General features: G+C 41.5%; 1 protein-coding gene and 1 non-coding gene across 4 annotated transcripts in view; both read left to right on the top strand.

Annotated features, from left to right (window-relative positions):
* The first annotated feature begins 1,296 nt into the window (after nt 1–1,296).
* On the top strand, nt 1,297–1,369 carry trnam-cau (transfer RNA methionine (anticodon CAU)). Its single transcript has one exon. It is a non-coding gene; the product is annotated as a tRNA-Met (tRNA).
* A 755-nt stretch (nt 1,370–2,124) lies between these two features.
* LOC133481186 (glypican-5-like) overlaps nt 2,125–17,985 on the top strand; it is a 71,413-nt gene continuing 55,552 nt past the window's right edge. Inside the window, exons 1-3 of one of the 3 annotated variants that reach the window (XM_061780262.1) lie at nt 2,125–2,434; nt 6,505–6,666; nt 16,582–17,132. In XM_061780262.1, coding sequence (XP_061636246.1) covers nt 2,263–2,434; nt 6,505–6,666; nt 16,582–17,132 — 885 coding nt within the window. In that variant the 5' untranslated portion in view covers nt 2,125–2,262. The remainder of the gene's footprint in view (nt 2,435–6,504; nt 6,667–16,581; nt 17,133–17,985) is intronic. The other 2 variants (XM_061780264.1, XM_061780263.1) reach the window with 2 other exon arrangements.

The following is a 17,985-nucleotide window of genomic DNA, read 5'->3' as shown; positions in this document are numbered from 1 at the left end:
ATAGTGTACTAGTTATTTTCTTTTGTAACTGACATTGGATAATTAAGATGTAGCCCATTAGTTTTTTGTTTTTTGGGGGGTAATTTATCTCATTGACTATTGTTTCATTGATTTAAGAAAAATATAGTTTTACGTAGGTATGTTAAGGTTTTATAGGTTTTATTAAATAAGTAAATACTAATAACTATAGGATACCATGTATTCATACCAAGGCTAGACCGAGACCGAGGTAACGCTACAGGGAGGATATGAACATTTTAATCAACACAGGAGAGCAGTACTGTACACACAATTTGTCCCTGGGCCTGTTGTCACATGAGAATTATACACGAAGAATTTGATCAATGTGCGTGTTTTTATTTCTTCCAGATAACGCAAAATATTTTGCTCGGACGATTTATTCTCTTGTTCCTTGGTGATATAATAAGTTGGACTGGAAATTTTCATTTATCTTCCGTACTGTCTATCCTCACTTCAGACATGCAAACAACCAAAGTCATGAAAACGGTGACAAAAAACAACATTGTAGATTGTTGATTTTAACATAAATGGAACAATTTGGAAGACTCTGAAGAGTACTACAAGGCAAAATCAACATTTCTTCATGCAGAAAAACATTTACTTACACCGCTCAAGTACATGTTGATGTACAAATTTAAGATTAAAATTAAATTTGCCGCATTTCTTTGCTTTTTTTTTGCTCCAATTTGAGCCAGGCCCATCTCCACCTGCACCTGATGCCTGCTTCTAGCTGTGCCACATGAATAGCATCCTCCTCTAAGCACTCGTTCGGGAAAATAATTGACTAAAATCATTGTCTGTTTCACGTCATTTTTCTCTATTACCAACTTTAAAGGCTAATCCCAAATGCATCCTCCAGTAAAATATTAAGTGCAGTATTTTTCTGTTTTTATTGGTCATTTCTGAATTTGAAGTTAGTTCATTCTGTGTTGTGACATAATCCCGAACATCGCTCCGTCGCTTAATACATTTAACATTAACATCCGTAAACAAAATAGATAATTGTAGGCGCGTTTCCTAATTAATACAAGATGTACGAGCGGATCAGCGCTTGTCGCCGATGTTACGTGATCGACTGGGACCGCAACCAGGGCGAAAATACAAAACAGTAGTGCAGTAACAGATGCGACACTGGCTGATCAGATGAGCAAAAATGTCGCTTAAACGTAAGAGTAGCAATAGAGGATGTCCGCTACGGGGGGTAGAGTAGCCAAATTGTACTCAATATATACTGATATTATGTAATAATGCTTTGAGTTACAAAGTATTTCGCCAGCCTCGATAGCGCAGTAGGCAGCGCGTCAGTCTCATAATCTGAAGGTCGTGAGTTCGATCCTCACTCGGGGCAGAGTTTTTCGAGAATTTTATTGTATGACCAATTTTAAATGTTTGGCACTATGACTACTCTAACTGCCAATTTCATTTTATAGTATTGTTCTTTTAATATAACTCAATGTAACTGTTTCCTGAATAGAATTCAAGAATTACGTTTTGTGATATGTCAGATTAGGTTTTTTTAAAAAAAAAGTCCTTTGTGATGAATTACGCGAATGTTTACTTGTCCTTTCTGAATCAAACATGAAATAATCCAAGTCAATAAGGACAAAGTACCGTACATGAAAATACTGCTATGCCCCAAAGTAAACAGTAGGTGGTGCCATGCTCAAATTTCTTCTTATTAGTGGTTCACTCAAAAAAGAGCGACGGTAAAACTCAATACAATCTCTGTAATCAAAAGCATCTGGCGGGATAATAACTTTTAAATAAAGTTAACGCTTCATTTGGGCATTATATAATTTTCTCATGGTATATAGGAGATATATCATACTGTACTGTATTACATTGTTAATAACATTCACAATTGCGTTTTCAGTAGGTTTCTAATCATTTAATGCACCTGCAATTTCAAAACGACATTTGGAATGTTTAAGTCAATTAGGCAATCAAGTAGAGCTTCCCCAAACTTACAGAGAGAGAGAGAGAGAGAGAGAGAGAGAGAGAGAGAGAGAGAGAGAGAGAGAGAGAGAGAGAGAGAGAGAGAGAGAGAGAGAGAGAGACAGAGACAGAGAGAGAGACACAGAGTGAGAGAGAAGCTGACCGCAGGCTCCAGGCAGTGTCAGGCTTCACATGCAATTTTCAATCATTGTGTGTGCACATTGGGACCCCGTGTGGTGATATTTACCATCCGGTGCCCACCTTTCTCTTGCTTGTTTTTCCTTTCTTTCTAACTGAGATGTTGCAATGTTCCGTGCTGTCTTACAAAACGTGGATTTGTGTTGGGTGATTTTTTTCTACTTAGTTTTTACATCTGGTTGTAGATCAGCCAATGCAGACAGCTGTCATGAGGTGAAGACAGCATACATGATGCGCCAAATAGGCCAGGTGGAACTGGTGCCAGACAGCCCCCAAACAGGTCAGTGTGTCTCTTTTATCATCACTGGGCGATCACTACAAGGGTAACTTATGCAAAACTAAATGCAATCCAATTATTAAGAAGGTCGACACAATCTTGAGTAGGCTTTAGTCACTTTGATCTTGACACAGTTCTGACTTCACTTTCTTTTGCAGAAATGTATTTAACGTTATAAATACTACTTATTGTTTTTAAGGTAATCTTGCTGTGATAATGAAAACCAACTCAGAGTTTAGAGTGTTTTGTAACACAAGGCTAAATTCCAAATTGAGGGTATCGTCACTGTGCTGGTAGGCCAGCACTTCAGAGCGAGAGGCTATTCCTGTTGAAAATGGACATACTGTAAATAGACTGGGACACATAGAAAGCACACATGGGTCGGAGGTGGTGTCGAAGTGGTTGTTTTCTCACTTTTCAAGTCCAAGTTTATATATGCAGTTCTTAATCAATCAGATATCATCTGATTTTTCTGATATCCCCCCCCCCCCCCCCCCCCCCCCCTCCCGCCCCCGTATCAATGATTTCCCTGGTAACTGTGGAGGGAAAAAAAGGAATTGAATTTGTAGCTTGAATTTTGCATTGCCTTGGCCTTCTTCCCATACTTAATTTCAAAACGGTCCAGACGGAGACTTTTTATCAGCCAATTAAAATAATTTAATCAGATATTAACAAAAAAACATTACAACTCTAATGAAATAAAAGGTTTATTTTGTGGAGAGGTACGTCTTTGTATGTTTGCCTAGCACTTAGTTTTGCAGGAAACACTTTTTTTATATAAGACATGAGAATTTCTTTGCCAATTCAATAAATTGCTGATGGACTTTCTATTGATTTATTGTGACAGTTGGATATTTAAAAATTTGATTCTGTTCAAATTATTGAATGCACAGAACAACGTGTGTGTTTTTAAATATGAATTTTTGTCGGTGTATGTCTTTTTCAATTTTTTTTATGTGTGTGTGTATTGTGTGTGTGTGTGCATGTCACATCAGTATTCTACTATTATAAAGATGTATAGTGTATTGTGTGGGGAGAAAATTGCGTGTTTATATATCTGTGGACTACTGCTGCATACGGAGGTATATAAAGATTACATGTGTTTATAATATGTGTTCGAAATCTCACCAACTCCCAAAACCTAATCATCAAATACATCAAATACAATATTCTTACCAACTGACGTCTTAGGTCAATGAGGCAAGAGACATCATGTATCATGAAATCACTCATACAGGTACCTAAATGATTCGGATTTATTTCTGTGATTAAATAATATATAATAAAATTCTGCTATGAATACAAAGGAATACTGTACATATATGTGCCTATTGTAACATGTGTGCAGTATGTCAGCCAAGCCATCTATCAAAATTATGTTTTATTTGACGATACATGCTGTAGCCTACTTAAACCCATCCATCCATCCATTTTCTGAGCCGCTTCTCCTCACTAGGGTCGCGGGCGTGCTGGAGCCTATCCCAGCTGTCATCGGGCAGGAGGCGGGGTACACCCTGAACTGGTTGCCAGCCAATCGCAGGGCACATCGAAACAAACAACCATTCGCACTCACAGTCATGCCTACGGGCAATTTAGGGTCTCCAATTAATGCATGTTTTTGGGATGTGGGAGGAAACCGGAGTGCCCGGAGAAAACCCACGCAGGCACGGGGAGAACATGCAAACTCCACACAGGCGGGGACGGGGATTGAACCCCGCACCTCAGAACTGTGAGGCTGACGCTCTAACCAGTCGGCCACCGTGCCGCCCTACTTAAACCAAAGATTAAATTATATTTATTTACATTGTCTAATACACATCCAAAGGCAAAATGAAGTGTATTGATTGTGATTATGAAGCCAAGGATATGGAATGCATTATGTCACTGAATAGCTGAAGATTGTGTGTCTGCGCGTGTGTGTTTGCATGGTGCATGTGTGTCAGGTCATACATTGGTGAACAGTCCATTCCTCTCATCCCGCTCTCCCTTGATCTCAGTCAGCTGCTTGACACTTTGGCGAACACACACACACACACACACACACACACGCACACGCACACACACACACACGCACACACACGCACGCACACACAACCAATACCTCTGAGGACACTGCTTATTTACTTTAATTTCCTGCAGACCTACCCTGACTGTAACTGTAAACTAAGACAGTGCCGACCTTGCCTTCGGTCTTCGGTCTTCACCAAGGAATGGGGTCCTCAGTGTGCATGCGGCTTACTCAATATACAGTAATGTGATTGTGGTAAGAGCTTTATATTACCACAACATCACTCTGAATTTTTGACAGGTCGTGTTGTCATGTGTATGTAATTTCCTCAGACAGTGCTTCTGACATGACTGAGAGAGTTTTTTTCATTATTATTAATTTCATAAAAATGAACACATTCCTTTTAAGATCAGCCTATGAGACATATTTTAATTACACGGGAATGAAACTGGATCGTGTACAAGTTATTTGACTATTCCTGTAAATGTGATTGCCCACCACTGCACCCCCCCTATATACTCTCCCCGAGGCATCGTCACCTTGTCACCTTACTGTGGTAGAGGTTTCTGTGGCCTAATGATCCTTGGAGCTGAGTTGTCGGGGGCTTTCTGCCCTGGTAGGGTCACCCATGACAAATAGGCCCCATGTTAGGGACTGTACAAAGCACAGTTCAGAACCCCTTATGATGAATCAAAAACAATGGAACACGTTTTTCCTTGCCCGGACACTGGTCCCCGGGCCCTCCTTTGGAGCTAGGCCTGGAGGTGGGGCTTGATTGCGAGCGGCTGATGGTAGGCCCATCACTCTAAGAGACAACATTTTGCCTGCTTTCCATGGGCTCACCACCTGTGGAGGGCCTAACCGGGGTCAGGTGCACTATTAGCTGCGGGGCGGCTAAAGGCCAGGACTGTGGTGGTCCAATCCCTGTCTGCAGAAGCTGGCTCTCAGTATGTGGAATGTCAGTTCTCTGGCAGGGAGGGAGCCTTAGCTGGTGTGCAAAGCTGAGCGGTTCTGACTTGATATAGTCGGGATTGCATAATGTGGTTTGTCAAATCTGAGACGAATTTAGCATCTTTTAATACTGCATTTGGAAAGCAGGTGCAAACCTGCACACACAGTGGTGCCAGCATAGCACAGTCAAAATGTTTGAAATGCCAGAAGCAAAAATTACAGCAACACATCATCTTTTCAGCAATGTAATTTTGGATCTTCTGAATGATTTAAGGGATGACTTGGCACCAGTCACAAGGAGTCATGCCATATCGCCTATGACAAAACTCCTTTCAACTCTGTATTTCCTTGTGTCTGGGTTATTTCAGTGCACCGTGACAATTGGTGCTGGCCTCTCACAGGGTAGTTTTCATATGTGCTGTAGTAGTGTAGTAGTGTAGTTTTGAGTGCAATGTCAATCAGGATGGGCAGGGTTGACAGGCATTGAGACAAGTTAAATCAAACAAAACATGGCTTTCTTGTGGTTGCTGGCTACTCCAAAATTATTGGATTTTTTTTCTGTAGCTCAATAATTAAAGGGGAACTAAAGCCCCTCAATTTGTTTTAGGTCGACCGCAGAGGGAGATATTGGGCAACATGGCGGCAACCAGAGATGGGTGAAAATTTATAAATTAAACTGTTTTAAAACACAATATTAATTAGAATATCATGTTTAGACTAGTGGGTGCACATACAGTGTGTTCTTGCAAAAAATGTTTGGGCTTTAGTTCCCCTTAAATATGTTTGTTTGCCTCTTCCACTAATACTTCCAATTCCATCACTCTTTACCTTATTTTGCGCTTGCAGAGCTCTCACAAATTTTCCACGGTGAAAATCATCAGTGCTAGCCAAAGCGCAAACCACTCTTTATTTTTGAATAATATATATTGCTAACAGCACACACCTTCTGGTAAACTGAATGAAAACGCAATTTAGCTCCCACTATTTGGGATCTTAGTTAAAGATCGCAATCTTAGTTGATCATGCGCAACATGACCGCCGACAGCATCCGCAATCTGTTATTTCTATGACTACAATAAAACAGAATTATAGATCTGTTTCCTCGTTCACTCAGATAACTCTCTCCGAGTGTGTGTCCACTCTGGGCCGGGGTGCTGCACCAGTAAGATGGAGGACAGTTACATGGCTGCTGTTCGCAGCGAGACTCAGCAGAAGATTCGATCCTACAGCTTTGAGCTCAAGTACCTGATTGCTGGACACAGCAAAGCCTACCAAGGTGAGAGAGACTTTTGGACTCTGTGATAAATCAAACATCTTTCCATCATTTTTTAATAGTACTTGTCCTCATTCTGGCCGCGGGTGAGTTGGAGCCTCACCTAGCTGACTTTGGTGAGAGGTGGGAAAGACCCTGTAGCGGTCACCAGAAAAAAAACAACCATTCACACTCACATTCACACCAATGGACTGTTTAGAGTCTTCAATTGTATGCATGTTGTAGCAATGTGAGAGGAAGCCAGAGTACCTGGAGAAAACCCAGCCAAGCACGGGGAGAACATTCAAACGCCATAGAGGAAAGCCAGAGCTAAGATTTCAACAACCAACCTCAGAACTGTGAGGCAGACGTGCCAACCACTAGGATACCAATGAATTCGTGAGGTATGTTGATTATCAGGATTTTTGTTTTAATTGATGACAACTGACAAGCACAATTAATGTGTCAAGTGATCTCAGTGACAGCAGATTTTGGTGCTTTACCAATTCTGTCAAGTGCTTACAGGCCCCTATGTCATTCTCACTTTGTGTGTCCATCATGAAATAGTGTCAGGTTTATGTTGTGAGGCCAGTTTATTTAGTGAGGCGCCACAGTGACTTGCCAAACAAACAACTGATGTCCGATGGTCTTTGACTGAGCAAACTCTCAGGGAGAAGGGAAGTGGAAAACTTTGTTACTATCTTTCTAGTCAGTCTAGTCATAATCAGGTTTTGTTCGTGACCAATGAGAGTGCGACGGCCGAAGAATGTTTACATTCAGTGCGTATCCCCACCAAAGTGTTGTTGTCACGGGCAACAGCCGGTCTCTAACGGCCTGCTTTGAATAGGAGGGAGAATACTCTGCTTGTCCACTTGTCTCTCAGCACTATTCACCACTGAGTGTGTGTGTGAAAGAAAGATATGCATGGGGTGCACACATTATTGGAGGGTTAGTTGATGAGACCCAGACAGACATAGCAAGCATGTTCTACTTTTTTTTTCCTTTTTTTTTTTTGGCCTGCTAGTCTCAGCTCTTTTTCAGAACGAAACTATCCATGGCAAACGCTCAGACATGAGGCAGTTATAATCAGTACTGCTAAATTCTGAATTATCTACTAGCATTTACCATCGACAAAAGCCCCACTGGTTGTTGTTTTCTCTGCCAACGATTAACATTACCATACAGATTGAAGTATACATTTAGATGTGAAGTTCAGGACCTAACTAATGTCTGGCAATGGGCTGGGATCCGCCTGTCGACCTCTCGTTCCATTCTTGCCTCACTCGTGAACAAGACCCCAAGACACTTAAACTCCTCCACTTGGGGCAGGATCTCATCCCCGTCCTGGAGAGGGCACGCCACCCACGCCGCCCATGACCCTAGTGAGGATAAGTGGAATAGAAAATGGATGGATGGAAATAGATATATATCACTATGCAACTTTATTTTTTGTGTTTATGTTTACAAATGATGACTTCTTGTAGAAGTGGGCAGCACGGTGGACGACTGGTTAGCACATCTGTCTCACAGTTCTGAGGACCCGGGTTCAAATCCAGCCTCACCTGTGTGGAGTTTGCATGTTCTCCGCGTGCCAGTTCAGGGTGTACCCTGCCTCTCGTCCAGAGTCGGCGGGGATAGGCTTCAGCACGCCCGCGAAAAAAATGGATGGATGGATGTTGTCGAAGTGATAGGATATGATATATATGATATAAGTTTCACCATGATGGGACATTGTAATTTCCTATAGAAAATTACAATGTCCAATCATGGTGAGCTATCGTTTTAATCGGCCCGCAGGCTACTCATGTGATCCGTGGGGTCTACCTGGGCACGGGCACCATATCGGTGACCCTTACCCTAGACAAAGGTTCTGCTCAGTCTTCTAAAGTAAATATAATTTATATTTGTAACATGGAGTTTAACAAATTTTTTAGGCTTTCACATCTGATTAGATCTTGTTGACATGATTGGAAACGCCTAATTAAAAATCTGAATTTGGGCCCAAATTGATTCAATTAATTTGGAGCGACCCCAGTGTTCTTCAACAGATTAGCTGAATCACAAAGCAACCTCTCTCCTAAACACACTCATTATAGCCCACTAAGTAACTGAGACATGCCCACAGAGGTTGTAGTCAGGCCCTGTTTACACCCTGTCCAAATCCAAATCCCTGTTGTGAAGGCATTTGTGTGTGTGCTTGTGAATATGCCGTCTGCATGCGTTTCATCTAGCACTGTAAGACCCCATTGCCCCATCCCCCACATCACAGCTGTCATCCAATCACCAAGACTGGAGAGAAGGTCACATGTCCGGAGGGGTTTTAGCCTTGTCACTTGATGCTGTTTGTGTTTGAGTAACTATTGCCAAGACGTGGGCATGCAAACAAATAAAGGCCAGACGTTCACACCGAGTACTTGGCATTTGATCCTTCCCCCTGCAGTCCCAGTTTGGTCTTCCTTAATAGCCCCTTCTTTTGAGGTAAACCCATCTGTTCAGGTAATTCATGAACATAATTAAAAGATGTAAAAAAATGTGTCAACATCGCTTTAATGGATTGTTGTTGAAATGCGATCATTTGTGTTTAGGCAATGACAAATCCCTATTATGTGGATTGCTAGGTGGCTGCAGCTGTAAAAAGTTGTTTGAACACACACAGACATGTATGTTAACTGATCCATGAGGTGGTGCAAGTCACAGATAAATAGGTGTGTCTCTCTCCCTTGTACCGACCCAGTTGACTCTCTCTGTGCGTGTGCGTGTGTGCATGTCAGGATGCCAATAGATTGACATCACCATGTTCAAATGGCAAGTTTCAAACATAGACACACACCAGTGGTGTCCAGTCACTGCAGATGGGAGGGAACAGTGCATTGTACTAGCGTATAAGAAACAGCAGATCCTGCGATTGGGCTCAGTATCACCTTTCTATACATAATGTTGGGTTGTGGAAATTAGCAACATGATGAATTAATAGGTAAGCTATTTTGGATTACTGTATATGTGCAGTAGTTGGATGCGGTCACTCCAAGGTTAGTCATACAAGGAAGGAGGAAGAGACGAAGGACACCCTGGACTGGTCATCAAGCCATTCAAGTACACATATTGACAAACAACCGTTCACACTCACATCGCCCTATGGGTAATTTACAGTCTTCAGTTAAGCTAACATACATGTTTTGAGAATGTGGGAGGAAATCAGAGTACCTGGAAAATAACAACGCTAGCAACCGCGACAACATGAAAACTCCACACAGGAAGGCTGCGGCCAAGATACGAAACCTGAACTCCAGAACTGTGAGGCACGGGCGCTAACCAATACGTCACCGTGCTGTCTCGCTGATGATACTGTAAACTGTTTTTCATGCTGATAGTTACATTTTGGATTTATGGGAAACATTTGCTATAAGAACAATTGTTAATGCACAAAACCCCACCAGGTTATAAATCCAGCAGATTCACAGTCAACGTCCAAAAGCTCAAAGCAGCTACGAGTTTAACTTTATTTCTCAGTACCAACGTCGTAACGCCGTTTACAACATCAAATCGTATTTTTAGTTGTAAAGCTATTTGCTTGATCACATAACTACATTTCCCAAGGCATTTCTAAACATTAAATAATTTTTTTCCATTAGGCGTCACTTACTTAGTCGGTGTATAAAATGACGGGATGGAAAGCGCGCAGCTGGAGGCAATGGCCGATGAGGGGGCAGAGATCTATGGCAAGCCCTTTTGCAGTGTTTCTCAATTACTAAGACACATATTTTGGAACCGTATATCGTTTTATCGAAACTGTAAAAACAAAACCCAATTTTCAAGCTTCATTCGCGAAAACCTCAGACTCAGAGCTCAGACCAAATGTCGTTAAATCAGACCCCGGGCCAATCAAAAATGGAAAACACCACTGGACAATCATTGCAAACAACATGGAAAAAATGAAGACACAATGATCAGATCATAAAGCTGTAAGAGTATTTATTGTTCTCAATGAGAATGCATTTTGCTCCCCCCCCCCAAAAGTGCTTGTAATTGAAAAAAAAACATAAAAAAGTACTAGGCCTGGCCTTGTACATGTTTGTATAATGGAAAATTTATGTATTGTACTTACAGTAGGTTGGGCTGCACTCAGTGCTTTCCTCATTGTCAAACTGTGGACAACAACATGGTCTGCAAAAGTTGACTGTGTTTCATCTGAAATATCTAATTGTTATTTGTCTTAAACTGTACCTCTTCTCTCTCCTCGACCACCTCTTCAACAACCAGGCCTCCCTGAACTGGCTTTCTATTTGTTTCTTAAAATCGTTAGGTACAAGTGTAATCAGATTTGAGTTGCTGTGTTTATGTCGAGACACCTGATCTTTAATTGAGTTTCACCTCTGCAACCTGTGCTTACCATTATGTAACACTACTGCAGCAGAATGCGAAATGTGTTTTATTGGGTGACAATATGTTTGCGAGTTGTGTCCAACTCGATGAAAAGTGCTTAGGGTTCTACCAAAAGAGTGACCAATTCAATAATTGGGTTCAAGGCATTGAGTATTTGGTTCAGACAAAAGGGTTTTGTGTTTTAGCAATTGAGAAATACTGTAACATCCCACAGCTGTATACAGTAGATGGATATGTGTTGCAGATATCTGCTACGTCATTCCGCCTAGGTTAAATTATATAATTTTTGCATTCATGCGTATCGGGATTGTCATTAGAGATATCTACAATTCATTTGCAGATATCCACAATGTGAATTAGAGATATCTGCAACACAATTATAGATATCTGTAACTCCAGTATGAGATATCTACAATTTCATTCTGACTAGTCATAATTCCAGTTCACGGTATCTTTAATTCAACTCAATTCAAGATATATACACGGTCTTTACAAATATCTTAAAACAAGTTTTAACCAGGCAAAATGTTGGTATAGATATATCTATAAATGGAATTACAAGATGACTGATCAAAATGGTGGCGGCACGGTGGACGACTGGTTAGAGCGTCAGCCTCACAGTTTTGAGGACCCGGGTTCAATCCCTGGCCCCGCCTGTGTGGAATTTGCATGTTCTCCCCGTGCCTGCGTGGGTTTTCTCCGGGCACTCCGGTTTCCTCCCACATCCCAAAAACATGCATTAATTGGAGACTCTAAATTGCCCGTAGGCATGACTGTGAGTGCGAATGGTTGTTTGTCTCTATGTGCCCTGCGATTGGCTGGCAACCAGTTCAGGGTGTACCCCTCCTCCTGCCCGATGACAGCTGGGATAGGCTCCAGCACGCCCGCGACCCTAGTGAGGAGAAGCGGCTCAGAAAATGGATGGATGGATGATCAAAATGGCGTTGTAGATCCCTGTATCAGACTGGAGTTACAGATATCAACAAGTCAGTATCTGTAATTTACTAGTGGATCTCTACGACTAAATCTGTATTGAGAAACCCCGAAGACAAACGTGACGTCATTTGTCGCAGGTTGTTGTTTCGACGAGTCACAATTACGTTACAGATAGCTTGATTGAAAATTCCAACTACAGGATACAAAATATAATTACGACTCGTCAGAAAGATGTTCTTAATAGCAACAATGTTAGTGTGATGATAGTCAAGCTTTTAAATGTTGAATCAGTTTGCCATAGAGATCTCTCTCCTGGGGATTCACGAGACGCAGTGGCCATACCGAAACATATTTATGTTACTTATGGAGGCCTCAGAGAACAGTTATACTTTACAGTGTTTACTGTGCAAACCCAAAAGGAAGCTTCTGTCAACATCCAATAATTGAAGGACACACATTCAGGTATTTCCTGAGCTTAATGCAACAATTGCAAGCTCAGCTAGTTATCATCAAACATCAACAGCTAACATAGTATAGCAAGACACGTTTTTGGCAGCAATTGAACAAAACTGTGTGTGCATGTGTGTGCGTGAAAGGAATTTAGACAGGAAATATAGGAGGGCAGATGATGCGGAAAAGAAGAACTTTTATTTACAAATATAATATTGTGCAGGTTATTTTCTCTGCAAAACCAAATTGTTGTGGGTTATTTAAATAATCAATTTGATATTTGATAACTAAAAAAATCAAAATTTCATAGATGAGATTATTTGTTTAATGCACATAAATGCACTCTCAGCACTGTTGTTATTAACATAAAAACCTTTTATGTTAATAATGATAATAATAATAATACAATGCTTTCACTGCATTAGTCCAAATACAATTACAAAAGAGTGTTACAATTACAAAGTTCCAATTTATGTTTTTTTTCTTATAAAGAAGGTCCTCCCAACTGAGGAAGCCTTGATGTAGTTTACCTACTTTTGGCCATTTGATTATAGAAGCTCAGCTTGCGACATTTCTTTAGTGATTAGCTCCAGTGTACAGTAGTCAACAATTAAGGGCTTAAAAGCAAATTGCTGTTCACAACTATAGGAGGAGCCTGAGAGCAGAAACCCAACTGATCTTTAAAATGTCATTGATTCCCCAGGTACTGTACATATTCACTAATCACTTCCAGGCAACATGGTGACGTAGTGGTTCTCACGTCTGCCTCAATTGTTGGCTCAGGCCCTACTGTGTGAAGTTTGCATCTTCCTGTGTAGATTCTCCGAGCACTTCCACCCTCCCACATTGCAAAAACTTGCATGTTAGGTTAATTGAAGACTAGACTTTGTCCATAAGTGTGACTCTAAGTGATAGTGGTTGTTTTTCTGTGTCTGTGCCCTGCTATTGACTGGCAACTACTCCAAACTCAGCTGCAATAGGCTCCAGCTCAGCCGTGACCCAAATGAGCACAAGCTGTGTAGAAAATGGATGGATGGGTATGCGGGTATGTACTTCCACTACCTGTATTTGCCAAATGAATAAGATGCACACTAAGTAATAATGACGGGAAAATTAAGATTAATAATGTTTTTAAGGAACATTAACACAAAGGCAGGGGCATGCATCAGTGTAGCAGTTTGGCAGCTCTTGCTGAGAAGCATGTCGGATTTTTGTGTAGTCAATAGACTCCAGGGCACCTCTCACAACTGAGCAGGCTGACAATAGCAATTCAACTCGCAATAAAGGCAGACTGAGACACACTGGCGAAAGCGGACAGGATCATGAAAACACACCGACAGAGGCAGAAAAGTTGCTAGTGGAGTGGCTTGCTAACTAGGCTATGTTTGTAGTAGGGCTATCACATATGTTTTGGTCCGTTAAAGGATACTTCAAGAAAACATTTACAGTATGTTTTTATTATGGGGTGCAAAAATCAAGCAAGCAAGAGCTGTATGACTCAGGGCTACATAAACAGGTAAGATAAACAGCTAAGATAAACATTGTAAACTCCCAGCAAATATAGTGCGGCAGGGATGAGAGTATTGTAACGTATGTTTCACAACAGTGGTTGTTTATGTTTTAAAGAAAAGTATTCTTAGACACCTGGTTGCCATCTAGTCTGTTTATCATAGTCCATTCATCAAAGACAAAATAACTAATCATAAACTTGACTCCGGGAGGTGACAAAATGCTGCTGTGATGCATGCCGCCCCTTTTGATTTAATATTACTAAGATTAATAGTTACATTTTGTATTTTATTTTTTACCAATTTACCTTTCATTATTGATTTGTTTACATTTAATTCCATTGGAAAATATGGTAGCAAATAGCATCCCAAAGTGATAGACTATAATACAATACAATACAATACAATACACATACATGCACATCAGTCGCCTTACGGTGAAATTAGCCGTTTTGAACTCAAAAGAGGCCATTTACGTGAATCGTATAGATCCGATGAGTTTTTCCTTTGGGGGGGTGTCGCCGTCGCTATCACTGTCATCATAGGCTGTTTTGTACTCCTTGAACACTGGCAGCTAGATCCATTCCACACATACACACACAGATGTAATTGTGAATATTACTCCGCGGCAGACTAATATGCGAAAGCGCATCGGCCTGGGGTTCCGCCTGTGCGCTCGGACCTGATTTGGAGTCACAGGAGTTGACGACACCAGAAAAAAAACAGTTCTGCCGCTTCAGCTGTTAAGAAGTAACGGTACTTTTACTTCGTTGATCTCCAATGATCTAAATGTCGCTTGCTACTTTTATTTATCAATTATTGCTTATTTATCAACAATTTCGTGCGCGAGACTTCGACTGGCGCTGTTTGCGCCAATCCAGTCCAAGCGCGAGTGACGTTTCAGTCAAGTTCACCAATCAAACGACACAAGAAAGTCACATGACCTCATGTCTTCTATTGGGCTTCCTGGGCATAGGTTTAACACTAGATAAGCCAGCCCGGCTGATTGTCGTGCCTACGTGGCGGCCATTTTCGGAAGGTTGTCGTTACCATGAAGGCAATGGCCCGCTACTCGTGTTTACATTTAGACGAACAAAAACAACAGCTTTCATCTGTTGTTGATTCAAATCCAGCCTCACCTGAGTGTAGTTTGCATGGTTTCCTCCCACATCTCAAAAACAAGCATGGTAGGTTAACTGAAAACTCCAAATTCCCCGTAGGTGTGAATGTGAGTGGGAATTGCTGTTTGATTCTATGTGTCCTGCGATTGGCTGGCGACCGGTTCAGGGTGTATCCCGCCTCCCGCCCGAATAGGCTCCTGCAGCCCGCGACCCTAGTGAAGAGAAGCGGTAAAAGAAAATGGATGGATGGATGGATAAATAATACATACTACCAAATATTTATTATGTGAATACTGTACTGTATATGGTGGCACGGTGGATGACTGGTTAGAGCGCCTGCCTCACAGTTCTGAGGACTGGGGTTCAATCCCCGGCCCCGCCTGTGTGGAGTTTGCATGTTCTCCCCGTGCCTGTGTGGGTTTTCTCCGGGCACTCTGGTTTTCTCCCACATCCCAAAAACATGCATGGTAGGTTAATTGAAGTCTCTAAATTGCCTCTAGGTGTGAATGTGAGTGCATATGGTTGTTTGTTTATGTGTGCCCTGCGATTGGCTGGCAACCAGTTCAGGGTGTACCCCGCCTCCTGCCCGATGATAGCTGTGATACGCTCCAGCACTCCCGCGACCTTGTGAGGATAAGCGGCTCAGAAAATGGATGGATGTACTGTATATGCAATTGGGATGAGGAGGAGTTGATAGATAGATAGATAGATAGATAGATAGATAGATAGATAGATAGATAGATAGATAGATAGATAGATAGATAGATAGATAGATAGATAGATAGATAGATAGATAGATAGATAGATAGATGATAGATAGATAGATAGATATCTAGATAGATAGATAGATAGATAGATAGATAGATAGATAGATAGATAGATACTGTAGATCAGTGCTCCCCAACCTTTTTTGCACCATGTACCGGTTTAGAGTAGGCATTTGTTTCACGGACCGGCTGTCAAGGTGTGGCATATATATACAGCAAAAATAAATTAACTGACTTATTTTTTTCTTTGAGGTCGTAGGCTCTTCTTCTGGCACCTCAGGTGTCCTTTTTCCTTTTGAAAAGAAGCTCTCTGAAGATGTTTGTTTTTTACTCATTTTTGCTAGTTTGCGGACTTATTATTTGTAAATTATGACTTGACCGACGTGTAGTCTAGTGTTGTTTTGTTCGCGAAAGTTTCATTCAAAAGAACGAATCTTTTCATTGAACGTAATGAACTGAATCAGTTTATGAAATGATTCGTTCTTTGAGCTTGGCCGCCGCCATGAGCGTGTCGGCTGGGAGCGGAAACGGAACTGCCGCAGTGTTCTGTATAGTCTTGATGTGTACATTTTTAAAAATAAAACACATTTGACATGCGAAAACGCAATACAACGGAAATGATATAAATTGGTCATTCCTTCTATGCATCCCGGTAACAAATGCCTCAAGGACCGGTACCTGTCCGCAGACTGGGGATTGTGGACCACTGCTGTAGATAATTTAACAAATGTGTTAAGAGGATGCAATCACCTTTTCTTCTTCTCTTTTCTCCAGACACCTTTGATTCGCTCGTGTCCTTTACGTCTAATTTGACAAGCACCTTGCTTGATAGCGCCTATTCCAGCCTCGCATCAGACTGTCGGCCCCATGTGCTTCAGCTTTTCAATGACATTAATCGCCATCTTTCGGGGGATCCTAATTCCTTACTGGAAAATGGAGTTAGGAGTTTCTTCAATGATCTCTTCCCACTGGTCTACCGCCGACTTCTCAACCCTGGTATTGGCCACACGTCACCCCAGTCTTTTTCGTCTTCCTCCTCATCCAGTCACGAAGACTGCCTGCGGATGACACGGCAGGACGTCAGTCCATTTGGCCCCCATCCTCAACTGCTGGTCTCCAGCCTTTCTCATGCGCTTGGAGTAGGCCGAACACTGAGTCAATTGCTAAGATTGGCTGGGGATGTCATGGATGCAACGGAAAAGGCACCATTATCCAGAGAGTGTGGGCGGGGCTTAGTGAGGATGCAGTATTGCTCCCATTGCAGGGGTCTGACATTGATCAGGCCCTGTACTGGACTCTGTGTTAATGTTATGCGAGGATGCCTGGTAAGTTTACCCTTTTTTATCTTTACATGCATTTATTTTTTTTATGCAAGTGCTAATAGCCATATTGAGTAGTTTTAAATTCTGTATTGGGTCTTGTATACATTAGCTACACCCTGAGAGATGTTCATGGTCCTGTTTGGGGAGACACCTTTAATTAAAATCTTACACAGACACCTTTCATTAAAACAAACAGTTTGAGTTATTCATTCATTCAAGAGTGTTGAAAAGAGATGAGGAACAGGCAGGGAAGACAACGTAGGCAACAGGGTAGGAATCCATAAATGAGCAGTACAAATCTGGCAGTGAATAGGAGGCCAGTGGCCAGTGACATACAGTTGTGCTCACCATTATTGGCAACCATGAAGTTTAAGTACTAAATGTGGAATATCTCTTGAAGAAAATGTATCAAACGAAACATTTTTCTATAGAGAACTTTTGAGAACTGTTTGATACAAAAGAGCAAATAATATACAACATTTTATGGACTGATGAAACAAAAATAGAGCTTTTTAGCAATGCACACAAATAGCATGTTTACAGACGGTGCAATGAAGCCTTTAAGGAAAAGAACACCCTGCCAACAGTCAAGCATAGTGGAGGATCCATAATGCTGTGGGGCTGCATTGCTGCATCTGGTACTGGAAGCCTTGACTGTATCACAAGTATCATTGAAATCAGAAAATTATCAAGAGAGTTTAAAGCCAAATGTCTTACCCAGTGTAAGAAAATTTAGTTTGAGGCGAAGATCATGGGTCCTCCAAAAACACAGACCCAAAGCACACATCCAAAAGCACACAGGAATGGTTGAAAGGGGAGAAAGGGGACTGTTTTAAAATGGCCAGCAATGTGTCCT

The sequence above is a fragment of the Phyllopteryx taeniolatus genome, chromosome 7 (genome assembly GCF_024500385.1).
Source record: "Phyllopteryx taeniolatus isolate TA_2022b chromosome 7, UOR_Ptae_1.2, whole genome shotgun sequence".
In the NCBI taxonomy this organism is placed as follows: Eukaryota; Metazoa; Chordata; class Actinopteri; order Syngnathiformes; family Syngnathidae; genus Phyllopteryx; species Phyllopteryx taeniolatus.
This window is presented reverse-complemented; position numbering and strand designations above follow the sequence as displayed.